Source organism: Entelurus aequoreus, linkage group LG17 (assembly GCF_033978785.1).
Source record: "Entelurus aequoreus isolate RoL-2023_Sb linkage group LG17, RoL_Eaeq_v1.1, whole genome shotgun sequence".
Lineage (NCBI taxonomy): Eukaryota > Metazoa > Chordata > Actinopteri > Syngnathiformes > Syngnathidae > Entelurus > Entelurus aequoreus.
Genome location: NC_084747.1, coordinates 2,120,206 through 2,134,530, shown reverse-complemented (window position 1 = coordinate 2,134,530; position 14,325 = coordinate 2,120,206). Strand labels below are relative to the sequence as shown.

At 34.5% G+C, this 14,325-nt stretch overlaps 1 protein-coding gene across 1 annotated transcript in view; it reads right to left on the bottom strand.

The window, feature by feature from the left end:
* si:dkey-215k6.1 (transmembrane protein 132C) overlaps nt 1–14,325 on the bottom strand; it is a 97,574-nt gene that overhangs the window by 39,368 nt on the left and 43,881 nt on the right. Inside the window, exon 3 of the mRNA XM_062024379.1 lies at nt 1,155–1,298. Coding sequence (XP_061880363.1) covers nt 1,155–1,298 — 144 coding nt within the window. The remainder of the gene's footprint in view (nt 1–1,154; nt 1,299–14,325) is intronic.

The following is a 14,325-nucleotide window of genomic DNA, read 5'->3' as shown; positions in this document are numbered from 1 at the left end:
GAAAATAAGTCATTTAAAAAATAAAAAATAAATGTAATGCTTAAATCTCCATATATCCATCAATTATAAGTTTTTTAAAAAATCACACTAAAATTCGTAGGGATCAAAAAGAGTCCTATTCATAAAAGTGTTGGAAAAAATGTCCAAATTTTTAAAAAATGTAAATCTCAAGATTATCTTCAGATATATTTAATACTTATAAGTAGGGATGTCCAATAATGGCTTTTTGCCGATATCCGATATGCCGATATTGTCCAACTCTTTAATTACCGATACCGATATCAACCGATATATGCAGTCTTGGAATTAACACATTATTATGCCTAATTTGGACAACCAGGTATGGTGAAGATAAGGTCCTTTTTAAAAAAAAATGAATCAAATAAAATAAGATAAATAAATTAAAAACATTTTCTTGAATAAAAAAGAAAGTAAAACAATATAAAAACAGTTACATAGAAACTAGTAATTAATGAAAATTAGTCAAATTAACTGTTAAAGGTTAGTACTATTAGTGGAGCAGCAGCACGCACAATCATGTGTGCTTACGGACTGTATCCCTTGCAGACTGTATTGATATATATTGATATATAATGTAGGAAGCAGAATATTAATAACAGAAAGAAACAACCCTTTTGTGTGAATGAGTGTAAATGGGGGAGGGAGGTTTTTTGGGTTGGTGCACTAATTGTAAGTGTATCTTGTGTTTTTTATGTGGATTTAATAAAAAATAAATAAATAAATAAAATAAAATAAAAATAAAAAATGATACTGATAATAAAAAAAACAGATACCAATCATTTCCGATATTATATTTTAACGCATTTATCGGCCGATAATATCGGCAGACCGATATTATCGGACAACTCTACTTATAAGTTTTATTTTATTTTTTGTATTTGTATTTTTTTTGTTTTACGCCCTTTTTGTCAGCGAAAACTTTCTGGGAAGACGTTTCTGTTGACGCCCTGCTGACTGACTGAGGTGGAAAGAAGCGGTTGTGGACACAAGCGGTTGTGGACAATGGAAGATGAGTGTCACGTTTGTGTTTGTGTCAGTGACCTAAAACCTTGTCAGCCATCAGCAAAGTGCCAGAGGTTTCAACATCTGTCAACACTGGGGACAACTTTGAAGGAGAGCGAGTCTCGGCTCACCTTGAGCACGTCCACGTCGGTAGAGCGGCACGTTAGCAGGTCGTCCACCTCCCTCACCTGTCCGTCCGTCTCCACGGCGACCAGCTTGACAGGCAGCGTCACCCGCCGGCCCGTCAGGATGGCCGTGTTCACCACCTCCGTGTCCTGCCAGGGAAGAAACACACCTCTTGAACTTCATAGCATACTCATTCTGCTCCTTTGCTACGTATTATTATTATTATTATTATTATTATTATTATTATTATTATTATTATTATTATCGTTATTATTATTATCGTTATTAGTGTTATTATTAATATTATTATAATTAATATCATAATTAGTATTTGTATTATTATTATTATTATTATTATTATTATCATTATTATTATTATTATTATTAGATATTACTATTATAATAATAATAATAATAATAATAATAATTATTATTATTATTATTAATAGTAGTAGTAGTAGTAGTAGTAATAAGTCAAAGTCAAAGTCAAAGTCAGCTTTATTGTCAAACAACTGTTTGTACAGGACATACAGGTGGACGAAATTACGTTCCTCTCACATCCACGGTGTCTATAAATATAAAGTGTAAAAGAAGAATAAAAAAGACAACAATTTAAACAGTCGCATGAGGGGGGGGAAAAATATACAGGGGAAGAAGATATTTCCAGAATATCTATAATATCTATCTATTGTATATACAGTATTGCAACGTAAGTATTCAAGTATTCAGATGGGAGTGCAAAGTGCAATGTAAACAGTGTAAACAGTTAAAACAGTTAGCAGCATTTTGAGTCCGGAGTAAAGTGGCTAAGTGATAGATGGTGTGTGTGTGTGTGTGTGTGTGTGTGTGTGTGTGTGTAGTGTTATTATAATTATTATAATTATTATTAGTAGTAGTATTCATTGTCATTATCACTAGTATTAATATTGTCATTGCTATTATTATTATTATTATTATTTTTATTAAAACAAATATTATTATTAATATTATTATTCATTCATATTATTGTTATTGTTATTATTATTATTATTATTATTATTATTGTTATTATTATTATTATTAGTGTTATTATTATTATAATTATTATTATTAATTGTCATTATTATTATTGTTATTATTAATAGTTATTAGTATTACTATTATTGATTTTGTTATTATTGTTATTATTATTCATTGTTATTATTGTCATCATAAAATTTATTTTTTATTATTTTTGTTATTATTACTATTATCATTATTATTATTATTGTTATTTTGTATTATTATTATTATTATTGCATTTTTTTATTAATTATTATCATCACTATTATTATAGTCATTGTTATAATCATTCTTCTTCTTCTTCTTCTTTTTCTTCTTCTTCTTTTTCTTCTTCTTCTTTTTATTATTATTATTATTATTATTATTATTATTATTGTTATAATGATAATGATAAAAATAATAATAATGATTATTATTATTATTCATTGTTATTTTTGCTGGTATCATTATTATTATTATTAGTAGTAGTAGTATTATAATTAATGTTATCATTATTATTTCTTTATTTTTAATTTATATTATTATTGTTAATATTATTCTTTGTTAATATTATTATTATCATAATTATTGTTGTTATTATTGTTCATTGTTGTTATTATTATTATTAGTAGTAGTATTATTAAAAGTGGAAGCAGTAGTAGAAGCAGTATTACTAGTATAATTATCGTAATCAATGACTATTATTATTATTATTATTATTATTATTAGTAGTAGTAGTCTTTAATCATAATATATTACATCTAATTATATTATATATAATATATTAATTACTATGATTTTTGTCATTATTATTTATTATTATAACTATAATAATAATATTAATTCCCCAAAATCCAAAAAATAATACAACTTTCGTGCGACTAATAAGTAGTTACAATTGCTAGCACGTCCTGTTATTTAGTGAATATGAAACATGCTAACTAACAGCAACATAGCGTGTTGTCTGAAAGTTAGCATCTGTGCTAGCAAGAGTGGCCACGTAAATAAAGCTCAGGGAGGTTTGAAATCCATCCTAAAGATGGAGATTATTGTAATCATCACGCCGAGCGCCATTACACGCTTCCCGCCCAGTCCATCTTGATTAGAGGCTTCCAGGGGGACATTTATCCCTGCGACACACGCCCTGATTACAGGTTATTGTGGCGCCGCCAACATGGCCGCTTTGGGACTCTTATTGCACCCCACGGGCCCATGATGCTCGCCATCGCTGCACAGGAAGTAAACACTTATATACCATGATGCTCGCCATCGCTGCACAGGAAGTAAACACTTATATACCGTGACGCTCGCCATCGCTACACAGGAAGTAAACACTTATATACCATGATGCTCGCCATCGCTACACAGGAAGTAAACACTTATATACCATGATGCTCGCCATCGCTACACAGGAAGTAAACACTTATATACCGTGATGCTCGCCATCGCTGCACAGGAAGTAAACACTTATATACCGTGATGCTCGCCATCGCTACACAGGAAGTAAACACTTATATACCGTGATGCTCGCCATCGCTACACAGGAAGTAAACACTTATATACCATGATGCTTGCCATCGCTACACAGGAAGTAAACACTTATATACCGTGATGCTCGCCATCGCTACACAGGAAGTAAACACTTATATACCGTGATGCTCGCCATCGCTACACAGGAAGTAAACACTTATATACCATGATGCTCGCCATCGCTACACAGGAAGTAAACACTTATATACCATGATGCTCGCCATCGCTACGCAGGAAGTAAACACTTATATACCGTGACGCTCGCCATCGCTACACAGGAAGTAAACACACTATTATACCATGATGCTCGCCATCGCTACACAGGAAGTAAACACTTATATACAATGATGCTCGCCATCGCTACACAGGAAGTAAACACTTATATACCATGATGCTCGCCATCGCTGCACAGGAAGTAAACACTTATATACCATGATGCTCGCCATCGCTGCACAGGAAGTAAACACTTATATACCATGATGCTCGCCATCGCTGCACAGGAAGTAAACACTTATATACCGTGACGCTCGCCATCGCTACACAGGAAGTAAACACTTATATACCATGATGCTCGCCATCGCTACACAGGAAGTAAACACTTATATACCATGATGCTCGCCATCGCTACACAGGAAGTAAACACTTATATACCGTGATGCTCGCCATCGCTGCACAGGAAGTAAACACTTATATACCGTGATGCTCGCCATCGCTACACAGGAAGTAAACACTTATATACCGTGATGCTCGCCATCGCTACACAGGAAGTAAACACTTATATACCATGATGCTTGCCATCGCTACACAGGAAGTAAACACTTATATACCGTGATGCTCGCCATCGCTACACAGGAAGTAAACACTTATATACCATGATGCTCGCCATCGCTACACAGGAAGTAAACACTTATATACCGTGATGCTCGCCATCGCTACACAGGAAGTAAACACTTATATACCATGATGCTCGCCATCGCTACACAGGAAGTAAACACTTATATACCATGATGCTCGCCATCGCTACACAGGAAGTAAACACTTATATACCATGATGCTCGCCATCGCTACACAGGAAGTAAACACTTATATACCATGATGCTCGCCATCGCTACACAGGAAGTAAACACTTATATACCGTGACGCTCGCCATCGCTACACAGGAAGTAAACACACTATTATACCATGATGCTCGCCATCGCTACACAGGAAGTAAACACACTTTTATTCACTCTTCTACTCCATACTTAAATAATCAATCAATCAATCAATCAATCAATCAATCAGTCAATACATAAATGGATAAATGAATGAAAAATGAATGCATAAATAAATCAACAAAATGAATAAAAAAATTAATTAATAAATAAAGTAATTAATTAATTAATTAATTAATTAATTAATTAATAAATACAAAATAATAATACATACATAGATAAATATATAAATACATGAATTAAAAAATTAATGAACTTAAAAAAAATGAATTAATAAATATTTAAATTGAGTAATTAATCATTAATTAATTAATAAAGAAAAATAATAATACGTACATGAATGAATAAATAAAAAATGAATGAAAAACAAATGAATGAATAAAAAAATGAATGAATGAATAAATAAATAAAGTAATTAATACATTTATAAATACATTTTAAAAAATACCTAAATAAAAAAATACAATAATAAATACATACATAAATAAAAAAATAAATGAATGAAAAAATGTATGACTAAAAAAATAAAAAAATTAATGAATGAATAAATATTTAAATTGAGTAATTCATTATTAATTAATTAATAAAGAACAAATGATAATAAATACATGAATAAATAAATAAATAAAAAACGAATGAAAAATAAATGAATAAATAAATAATGAATGAATGAATAAAAAAGAAATAAAGTAATTAATAAATGTATGTATATATTTTTTAAAAAATACATAAATAAATAAATAAAAATATAAATACATAAAAAAAAGTAAAAATTAAAAATTAAAAATGAATGAATAAATAAATGCATTAATTAAGTCATTGATTAATTATTAAATACTTTATAAAAAAAATAAATACGAACGTTAATTAATTAATAGTGTGGAAATTAATACATACATTTTTTTGTATTATATGGATTGGTGTGATCTTTCAGATAATTGTTTAGATTTAAGGTGTCGGCAAGCATTAGCTTACGGCTAGCATTGGCTTGTAGCGCCAGATGGACTATGTTGTTGTTTTTTTCTAAGCGAGGGAGGGAAGAAAGTGAGTGTGACGGACAGTGCCTAGAAGGAGTGGATCAAATTGATCAAATTAAAGAAAGAAATCATCAAAAACATGACGGACCGCGTAGCCTGTTGCCAGCTAATTTGGTTAAGCAGTCGGAGCGTGGCGCGGGTCGTCTGAACCATACGGAAACAAAATGAGTCGATAACGTTAAATAGTATCAGAACATGTATCCATGAAAATATGGAGAAGCTGCTGAGATTATTTCATACAAGTACTTAACTTGTACTACCAATGTAGTGTTCCTTTTTCGGTCATTGTTATCCAAGAGCATGTTTCAGGTTGAAACTATAAGCAGTTACATTCCTCAACGTTCTCTATCTTTTTTGCCACTTGTGCCAGCTTTTTTTGAAACATTATGCAGGCATCAAATTCCAAATGAGCTAATATAATAACTACATCATGAAGAGGGCAGCCGTTTCAAAAGCTCGAGGGTTCCTCGCTACTCGCTTCCAGCCATTTATCAACAACACCCGGAAAATAAAAATGACGTTTCTCAGTTCGAATATGAAATATCTTGTCCTTTGCAGTCTATTCAATTGAATATAAGTTGAAAAGGATTTGCAAATCATTGTATTCTCTTTTTATTTACCATTTACACAACGTGACAACTTCACTGCTTTTAGATGTTGTAGATTGCGGTCCTGCAGGAATCAGTAAACACGTTTATTTTGTGTTGCCTTCCTCTCAAATGCAAAACTTGTTTTTTTTCATGTTGGGTTTCGTTTGATTGACATTTTCAAATAGTCCTCTTCCTGGGTCAAACTCACGAGCAGTCACATTGTTTTTTTAACAAGATACAAATGAAAAGATAAACAAATAAATGACTAAAAATGTGTCTGGAATAGGGATGTCCGATAATATCGGCCTGCCGATATTATCGGCCGATAAATGCGTTAAAATGTAATATCGGACATTATCGGTATCGTTTTTTTTATTATCGGTATCGTTTTTTTTTTTTTTTTTTTTTTTTTTTTTATTAAATCAACATAAAAAACACAAGATACACTTACAATTAATGCACCAACCCAAAAAACCTCCCTCCTCATTCACACAAAAGGGTTGTTTCTTTCTGTTATTAATATTCTGCTTCCTACATTATATATCAATATATATCAATACAGTCTGCAAGGGATACAGTCCGTAAGCACACATGATTGTGCGTGCTGCTGCTCCACTAATAGTACTAACCTTTAACAGTTAATTCATTACTAGTTTCTATGTAACTGTTTTTATAGTGTTTTACTTTCTTTTTTATTCAAGAAAATGTTTTTAATTTATTTATTTTATTTTATTTTATAATTATTTTTTTTTTAAAGTACCGTATCTTCACCATACCTGGTTGTCCAAATTAGGCATAATAATGTGTTAATTCCACGACTGTATATATCGGTTGATATCGGTTGATATCGGTATCGGTAATTAAAGAGTTGGACAATATCGGATATCGGCAAAAAGCCATTATCGGACATCCCTAGTCTGGAATGATCCAAACGCAAGAAAATGCACATTAAAGAAGTATAGTTTCATATAGGAGATATTTCACAATAAGTCCTAAATTAAAAATATCAACACAAATTAAAATATATAAAAAAATCCAGCAGACAATAAAATGCATCAGTGTTATTGTTTTTAGTCATCCAGCAGTTATAAAAGGATATTGCAGAATGTTTTTGGTTTTTTTACACGTTAACATTCTGGAGTTTGCACGTGCTCACGGGAGAACCGTGACCGGTCCTGATCGATCACACCGCGTGCGCCACATGATCCTTGTGTGTGTATATATAGTGTGCACTTTCTGACCATCAGCACATGTTGAGGGGAGACTGAATGCACTCCTAATTCTGCTCACTAAAGAGACACAATCCTCTGCTCACGAGTTTAGTCCACCATCCATCAACATGTGGAGTCTCCGGACTTTAGTCTCGCTCAGCGAGTCTTGGAAAGACGACAATCTGTGTCGTTATGGTCCTCATTTCTTTGTCCTCTCGTGCTTGAGCCTGCAGTCCAGATCTTATCTTACCTGCACACACACACACACACACACACACACACACACACACACACACACACACACACACACACACATGCAAACACACACATCTTCCAGACGAGTAAACGTATTCTCTTCTTCCACCTGCGGGCAGAATGTTTTCCTTGATATCCTCTTTTCATCTCTTTTTTTTTATTGTCTCTGTCACGCTTTTAATCCTGTTTATTCTCACACCTTCTCCACTCTCACGCTCACCTTTCTCTCACCTCCCAACACACGCTTTTTGGATACCCTCACACATATATATATATATATATATATATATGTACAAAGCCCAAAAGCAGTGAAGTGGTCACGGTGTGTAAATGGTCAATAAAAACAGAACACAATGATTTGCAAATCCTTTTCAACTTATATTCAATTGAATAGACTGCAAAGACAAGATATTCCATATTCGAACTGAGAAACTTCATTTTTATTTTCCGGGTGTTGTTGATAAATGGCTGGAAGCGAGTAGCGAGGAACCCCTCGGGCTTTTGAAACCGCTGCCCTCTTCGTGATGTAGCCATTATATTAGCTCATTTGGAATTTGATCCCAGCAACGTGTTTCAAAAAAGCTGGCACACGTGGCAAAAAAGACTGAGAAAGTTGAGGAACGCTCATCAAAGACTTATTTGGAACGTCCCACAGGTGAACAGGCTAATTGGGAACAGGTGGGTGCCATGATTGGGTATAAAAGCAGCTTCCATGCAAATGCTCAGTCGTTCACAAACAAGGATGGGGCGAGGGTCACCACTTTGTCAACAAATGCCTGAGCAAATTGTTGAACAGTTTAAGAACAACATTTCTCAACCAGCTATTGCAAGGAATTTAGGGATTTCACCATCTACGCTCCGTAAAATCATCAAAAGGTTGAGAGAATCTGGAGAAATCACTGCACGTAAGCCATGATATTACGCACCTTGGATCCCTCAGGCGGTACTGCGTCAAAAAGCCACATCAGTGAGTAAAGGATATCACCACACTTCAGAAAACCACCGTCAGTAACTACAGTCGGTCGCTACATCTGCAAGTGCAAGCTAAAACTCTACTATGCAAAGCCACGGCCATTTATCAACAACACCCAGAAACGCTTCGCTGGGCCCAGAGCTCATTTTAAGATGGACTGACGCAAAATGGAAAAGTGTTCCGTGGTCTGACTAGTCCACATTTCAAGTTTTTGGAAACTGTGGACCAAAGAGAATAAGAACCATCCGGATTGTTCAAAAGGCAGCATGTGTGATGGTATGGGGGTGTATTAGTGGCCAAGACATGGGTAACTTACACATCTGTGAAGGCGCCATTAATGCTGAAAGGTACATACAGCTTTTGGAGCGACATATGTTGACATCCAATGCAACGTTATCATGGACGCCCCTGCTTATTTCAGCAAGACAATGCCAAGCCACACTTGCGGAATTAACGCGTATGGCGCTTAACTGAGTGAGAATTACGAGTCAAGCGTGTGTGTGTGCGTGTGTGTGTGTGTGTGTGTGTGTGTGTGTGTGTGTGTGTGTGTGTGTGTGTGTGTGTGTGTGTGTGTGTGTGTGTGTGTGTGTGTGTGTGTGTGTGTGTGTGTGTGTGTGTGTGTGTGTGTGTGTGTACGTGTGTGTGTGTTTGTGTGTGTGTGTTTGTGTGTCAAGGATAAATGGCTATAATCAAAATGACAATGTTCATTAGCAGCATGGAGTCAGATTATAAAGCCTCAGGCTTGTTTATTAGTGTGTGTGTGTGTGTGTGTGTGTGTGTGTGTGTGTGTGTGTGTGTGTGTGCGTGTGTGTGTGTGTGTGCGTGTGTCTGACAGAGTAATTACGCGGAGTAAACACTTAAATGCTGCTTGGAAGTACAAGACTGGATATGATGTCCGTGACAACTTGTCAACAATACAAACAGGAAGTGTGTTGTGATTAAACAGGAAGTGCATTGTGATTAAACAGGAAGTTGTGTTGTTTTGCATGATGATGAAGCGCATCCACCAAAATGAACACATTTTTATTGTAATTAGAAAGTCTTTTGGGAAAAACAGCTGGTTAGTTGTGGTGTGAATCTTTGGGCACCGAAGGATTCAGAATCGATTCAAACTGATTCTTGCAATGTATTATTTGGAATGTTAATTATATATATATATATCTTTTACAACAGGTTAGAAAACATTGTTATGCTGGCAAGGAAATGGCCTAAAAACGTATTTAAAGAAATGTATTCTTCGTAAATTAAAAAAATAAATCGATTTTTGAAAATGATGAATCGATTAAGAAACGGAATGAATGAGAATCGTGATTCAGATGTGAAATGATTTTTTTTTTTCACTCTTATTAAGTAATGTGACGTAATTTAGGGCTACATAAATAAACATTGATTGATTGATTGATTGACCTTCTTTTCAAAATGTATCTATGATTTGCTCTCCAAAATTGCACATAAAGTCTTCGTGAACTTAAAAAAAACAGAATTTGATGATTGATATCCAAAATATCTGCAACAGTAAAACAAAACAAAAAATAGTAAAAACTCCCAAAAAGGAAAATAAATACAATACAGATTGAGCAGACAAAATAATAAAAATATTACAAAATAAAAATTAAATATATATTTTAAAAAATTATAAAATTAAAAATTAAAAATTAAAAATTAAAAATTAAAAATTAAAAATTAAAAATTAAAAATTAAAAATTAAAAATTAAAAATTAAAAATTAAAAATTAAAAATTAAAAATTAAATATTTAAAATTTAAAAATCTAAAAATTAAAAATTAAAAATTAAAAATTAAAAATTAAAAATTAAAAATTAAAAATTAAAAATTAAAATTACAAATTACAAATTACAAATTATAATTCACATTAAACATTTACATTTAAATTTAATTTTACATTAAAATTAAAACTAAAATTAAAATTAAAATTAAAATTAAAATTAAAATTAAAATTAAAATTACGCGGATGAAGAATAAATAATACAATTTTGTAAAAAGAATGAAAATATGTGCTCTGACACCATTTGATAATTTATATGTATCCGTACACTGACAATTAGGGCTGTCACGTCCGTTGTGTCCTTGGGCAAGACACTTCACCCTTGCTCCTGATGGCTGCTGGTTAGCGCCTTGCATGGCAGCTCCCGCCATCAGTGTGTGAATGTGTGTGTGAATGGGTGAATGTGGAAATAGTGTCAAAGCGCTTTGAGTACCTTGAAGGTAGAAAAGCGCTATACAAGTATAACCCATTTATCATTTAGTTAATCTTTATATGATTCGATACGATTCAATTATTGGGGATTCAGAATGGATTCCTGATTCAAAATCATTGCTTTTCTAACAACATTGAGTGCCAGTTCGATTACTAACTTCAATCCGCCATAAAATAGATACATAGCTCCAATAAATGTCCATATTATTTTAAAGAAAAACAATATCGCTTGATAAAATTCCCCCCAAAACATCTACTAAAGTGGCTGGAGAGGACAGATTTGGGGTAAAAATTAATAATAAAATATAAAAAAATGTTTTATTGATATTTTTTTCTTTTTTCAATCATAACACATAATAATCGCGATTCATTCGAAAATCAATATTTTTTTTTGACACCCCTACTTCCAATAATACGATACAGTTGGCTCCGACTACAGTAAGACGCTGTTCACTTCTATCACAATGAAATGTACACCATCGACTACAGTTTGATGCAAAATAATGCGATACAACCCGCTCCGGTTTCCGATATCATTCACTTGAATCACAGTCCTACACGTATTCTGGTTATGTACTCCATAACTACAACATGATTCTCTTCGACCGCGGTACAGTATGTACAGTAACGGTTTCCCTCGCTCCAATTGCCACATAATAAGATTTAGTGCAAGTGCAAAAATACACCTGGGTCACTAAAAAGGTGACCTCGTCCCGACTGCCGTCTGGTTCTTGAGGACTAATTGGCCACAAGCAGCCGCTTGCTATGGAAATCAACCTCCGCCCGGGACGGACAGTAAGTACAGTAAGTACACGTCCAGAAAGTGTCACCAGTTGATTAATTGGGCGTCAAACACCCCAAAAGAAGAACACATAAATAACTGTTATTAAAAATAGTAATACAATATCAAGCATTGTTGTTTAAAATAATAATACAATTAAATAAATGTTAGTAAACAAACAAAAAACTGCACTATTATCTTATTAGCCTTGCACATATTAGTTATTACAGTACGTGTTTATTAAAATATATTTTGGAATAAATCACAATTCTTATTTGTGACGGTTCTTCATTCATATTTATCTGTTATTAACTGTATGATGTAATCTAGGGATGGAGGAAGAGGGTATTCTAGGGATGGAGAGAAATTGTTGTATAGGGATGGAGGAAGAAGGTAATCTAGGGATGGAGGAAGGTGGTAATCTAGGGATGGAGGAAAATGGGAATCGAGAGATGGAGGAAGATGGTAATCTAGGGATGGAGGGAAATTGTTATCTAGGAATGGAGGAAGAGGGAAGTTTAGGGATGGAGGAAGATGGTAGGAAGATGGTTATCTATGGATGGAGGGAAATTGTTATTTGGGAAAGGAGGAAGAAGGTAATCTAGAGATGGAGGAAGACGGTAATCTAAACATGGAGGATAAAGGTAATCTAGGGATGGAGGATAAAGGTAGTCTAGGGATAGAGGAAAATGGTAATCTCGGGATGGAGGGAGATGGTAATCTTGGAATGGAGGAACATTTTTATCTAGGGATGGAGGAAGAGGGTAATCGAGAGATGGAGGAAATTGCTAATCTGGGGATGGAGAAAGAAGGTAATCTAGGGATGGAGGAAAATGGTAATCTAGGGATGGAGGAAAAAGGTAATCTAGGGATGGAGGAAGATGTTAATCTTGGGATGGAGGAAAATGGTAATCTAGGGATGGAGGAAGATGGTAATCTTGGGATGGAGGAAAATTGTTATCTAGGGATGGAGGAAGAGGGTAATTGAGAGATGGAGGAAATTGCTAATCTGGGGATGGAGAAAGAAGGTAATCTAGGGATGGAGGAAGATGGTAATCTAGGGATGGAGGAAAAGGGTAATCTAGGGATGGAGGAAGATGTTAATCTTGGGATGGAGGAAAATGGTAATCTAGGGATGGAGGAAGATGGTAATCTTGGGATGGAGGAAAATTGTTATCTAGGGATGGAGGAAGAGGGTAATTGAGAGATGGAGGAAATTGCTAATCTGGGGATGGAGAAAGAAGGTAATCTAGGGATGGAGGAAGATGGTAATCCTGGGATGGAGGAAAAAGGTAATCTAGGGATGGAGGAAGATGGTAATCTTGGGATGGAGGAAAATTGTTATCTAGGGATGGAGGAAGAAGGTAATTGAGAGATGGAGGAAATTGCTAATCTGAGGATGGAGAAAGAAGGTAATCTAGGGATGGAGGAAAATGGTAATCTAGAGATGGAGGAAAAGGGTAATCTAGGGATGGAGGAAGATGTTAATCTTGGGATGGAGGAAAATGGTAATATAGGGATGGAGGAAGATGGTAATCTTGGGATGGAGGACAATTGTTATCTAGGGATGGAGGAAGAGGGTAATTGAGAGATGGAGGAAATTGCTAATCTGGGGATGGAGAAAGAAGGTAATCTAGGGATTGTCATAACTTGGTCTTTGGCGTGGTTTGCTCTCCCGTGGTGCAAAAGAAATGGAACGGACGTGGCGTGCAGGTAAAGACATAGTTTAATTATTAATATAACTCAAACAAAAAGGTATAAACAAAAAGCGCTCACAGCGGAGGTAAAAAACTTGACTAGGAAAACAAAAGGCGCGCACAATGGCGGAGAACTATGAACATTAAACAAACAAAAACTTACGTGACAAGAGATGAAACAAGAACTAACGTGACAAGGAACTGTGGACATGGCATGAATGGGTGATGTCGCCAGGACGAACAACAGAAACAGAAAAGCCTATATAGTGACATGAAAAGTGAAAACAGGTGCGTGACTAACTGTGAACAGGTGCATGACATGACTGTGAAAACGTGAGACAGGTGTGTGTGAGTCCAAACGTGGAACAGGTGAAACTAATGGTTGCTATGGTGACAAACAAAACCAGGAAGTGAAACCAGGAACTAAGGAAGTGTCCAAAAAACAAAACAGCACATGGCCAAACAAAAACATGAACACAGACATGACAGGGATGGAGGAAGATGGTAATCTAGGGATGGAGGAAAAGGGTAATCTAGGGATGGAGGAAGATGTTAATTTTGGGATGGAGGAAAAAGGTAATCTAGGGATGGAGGAAGATGGTAATCTTGGGATGGAGGAAAATTGTTATCTAGGGATGGAGGAAGAAGGTAA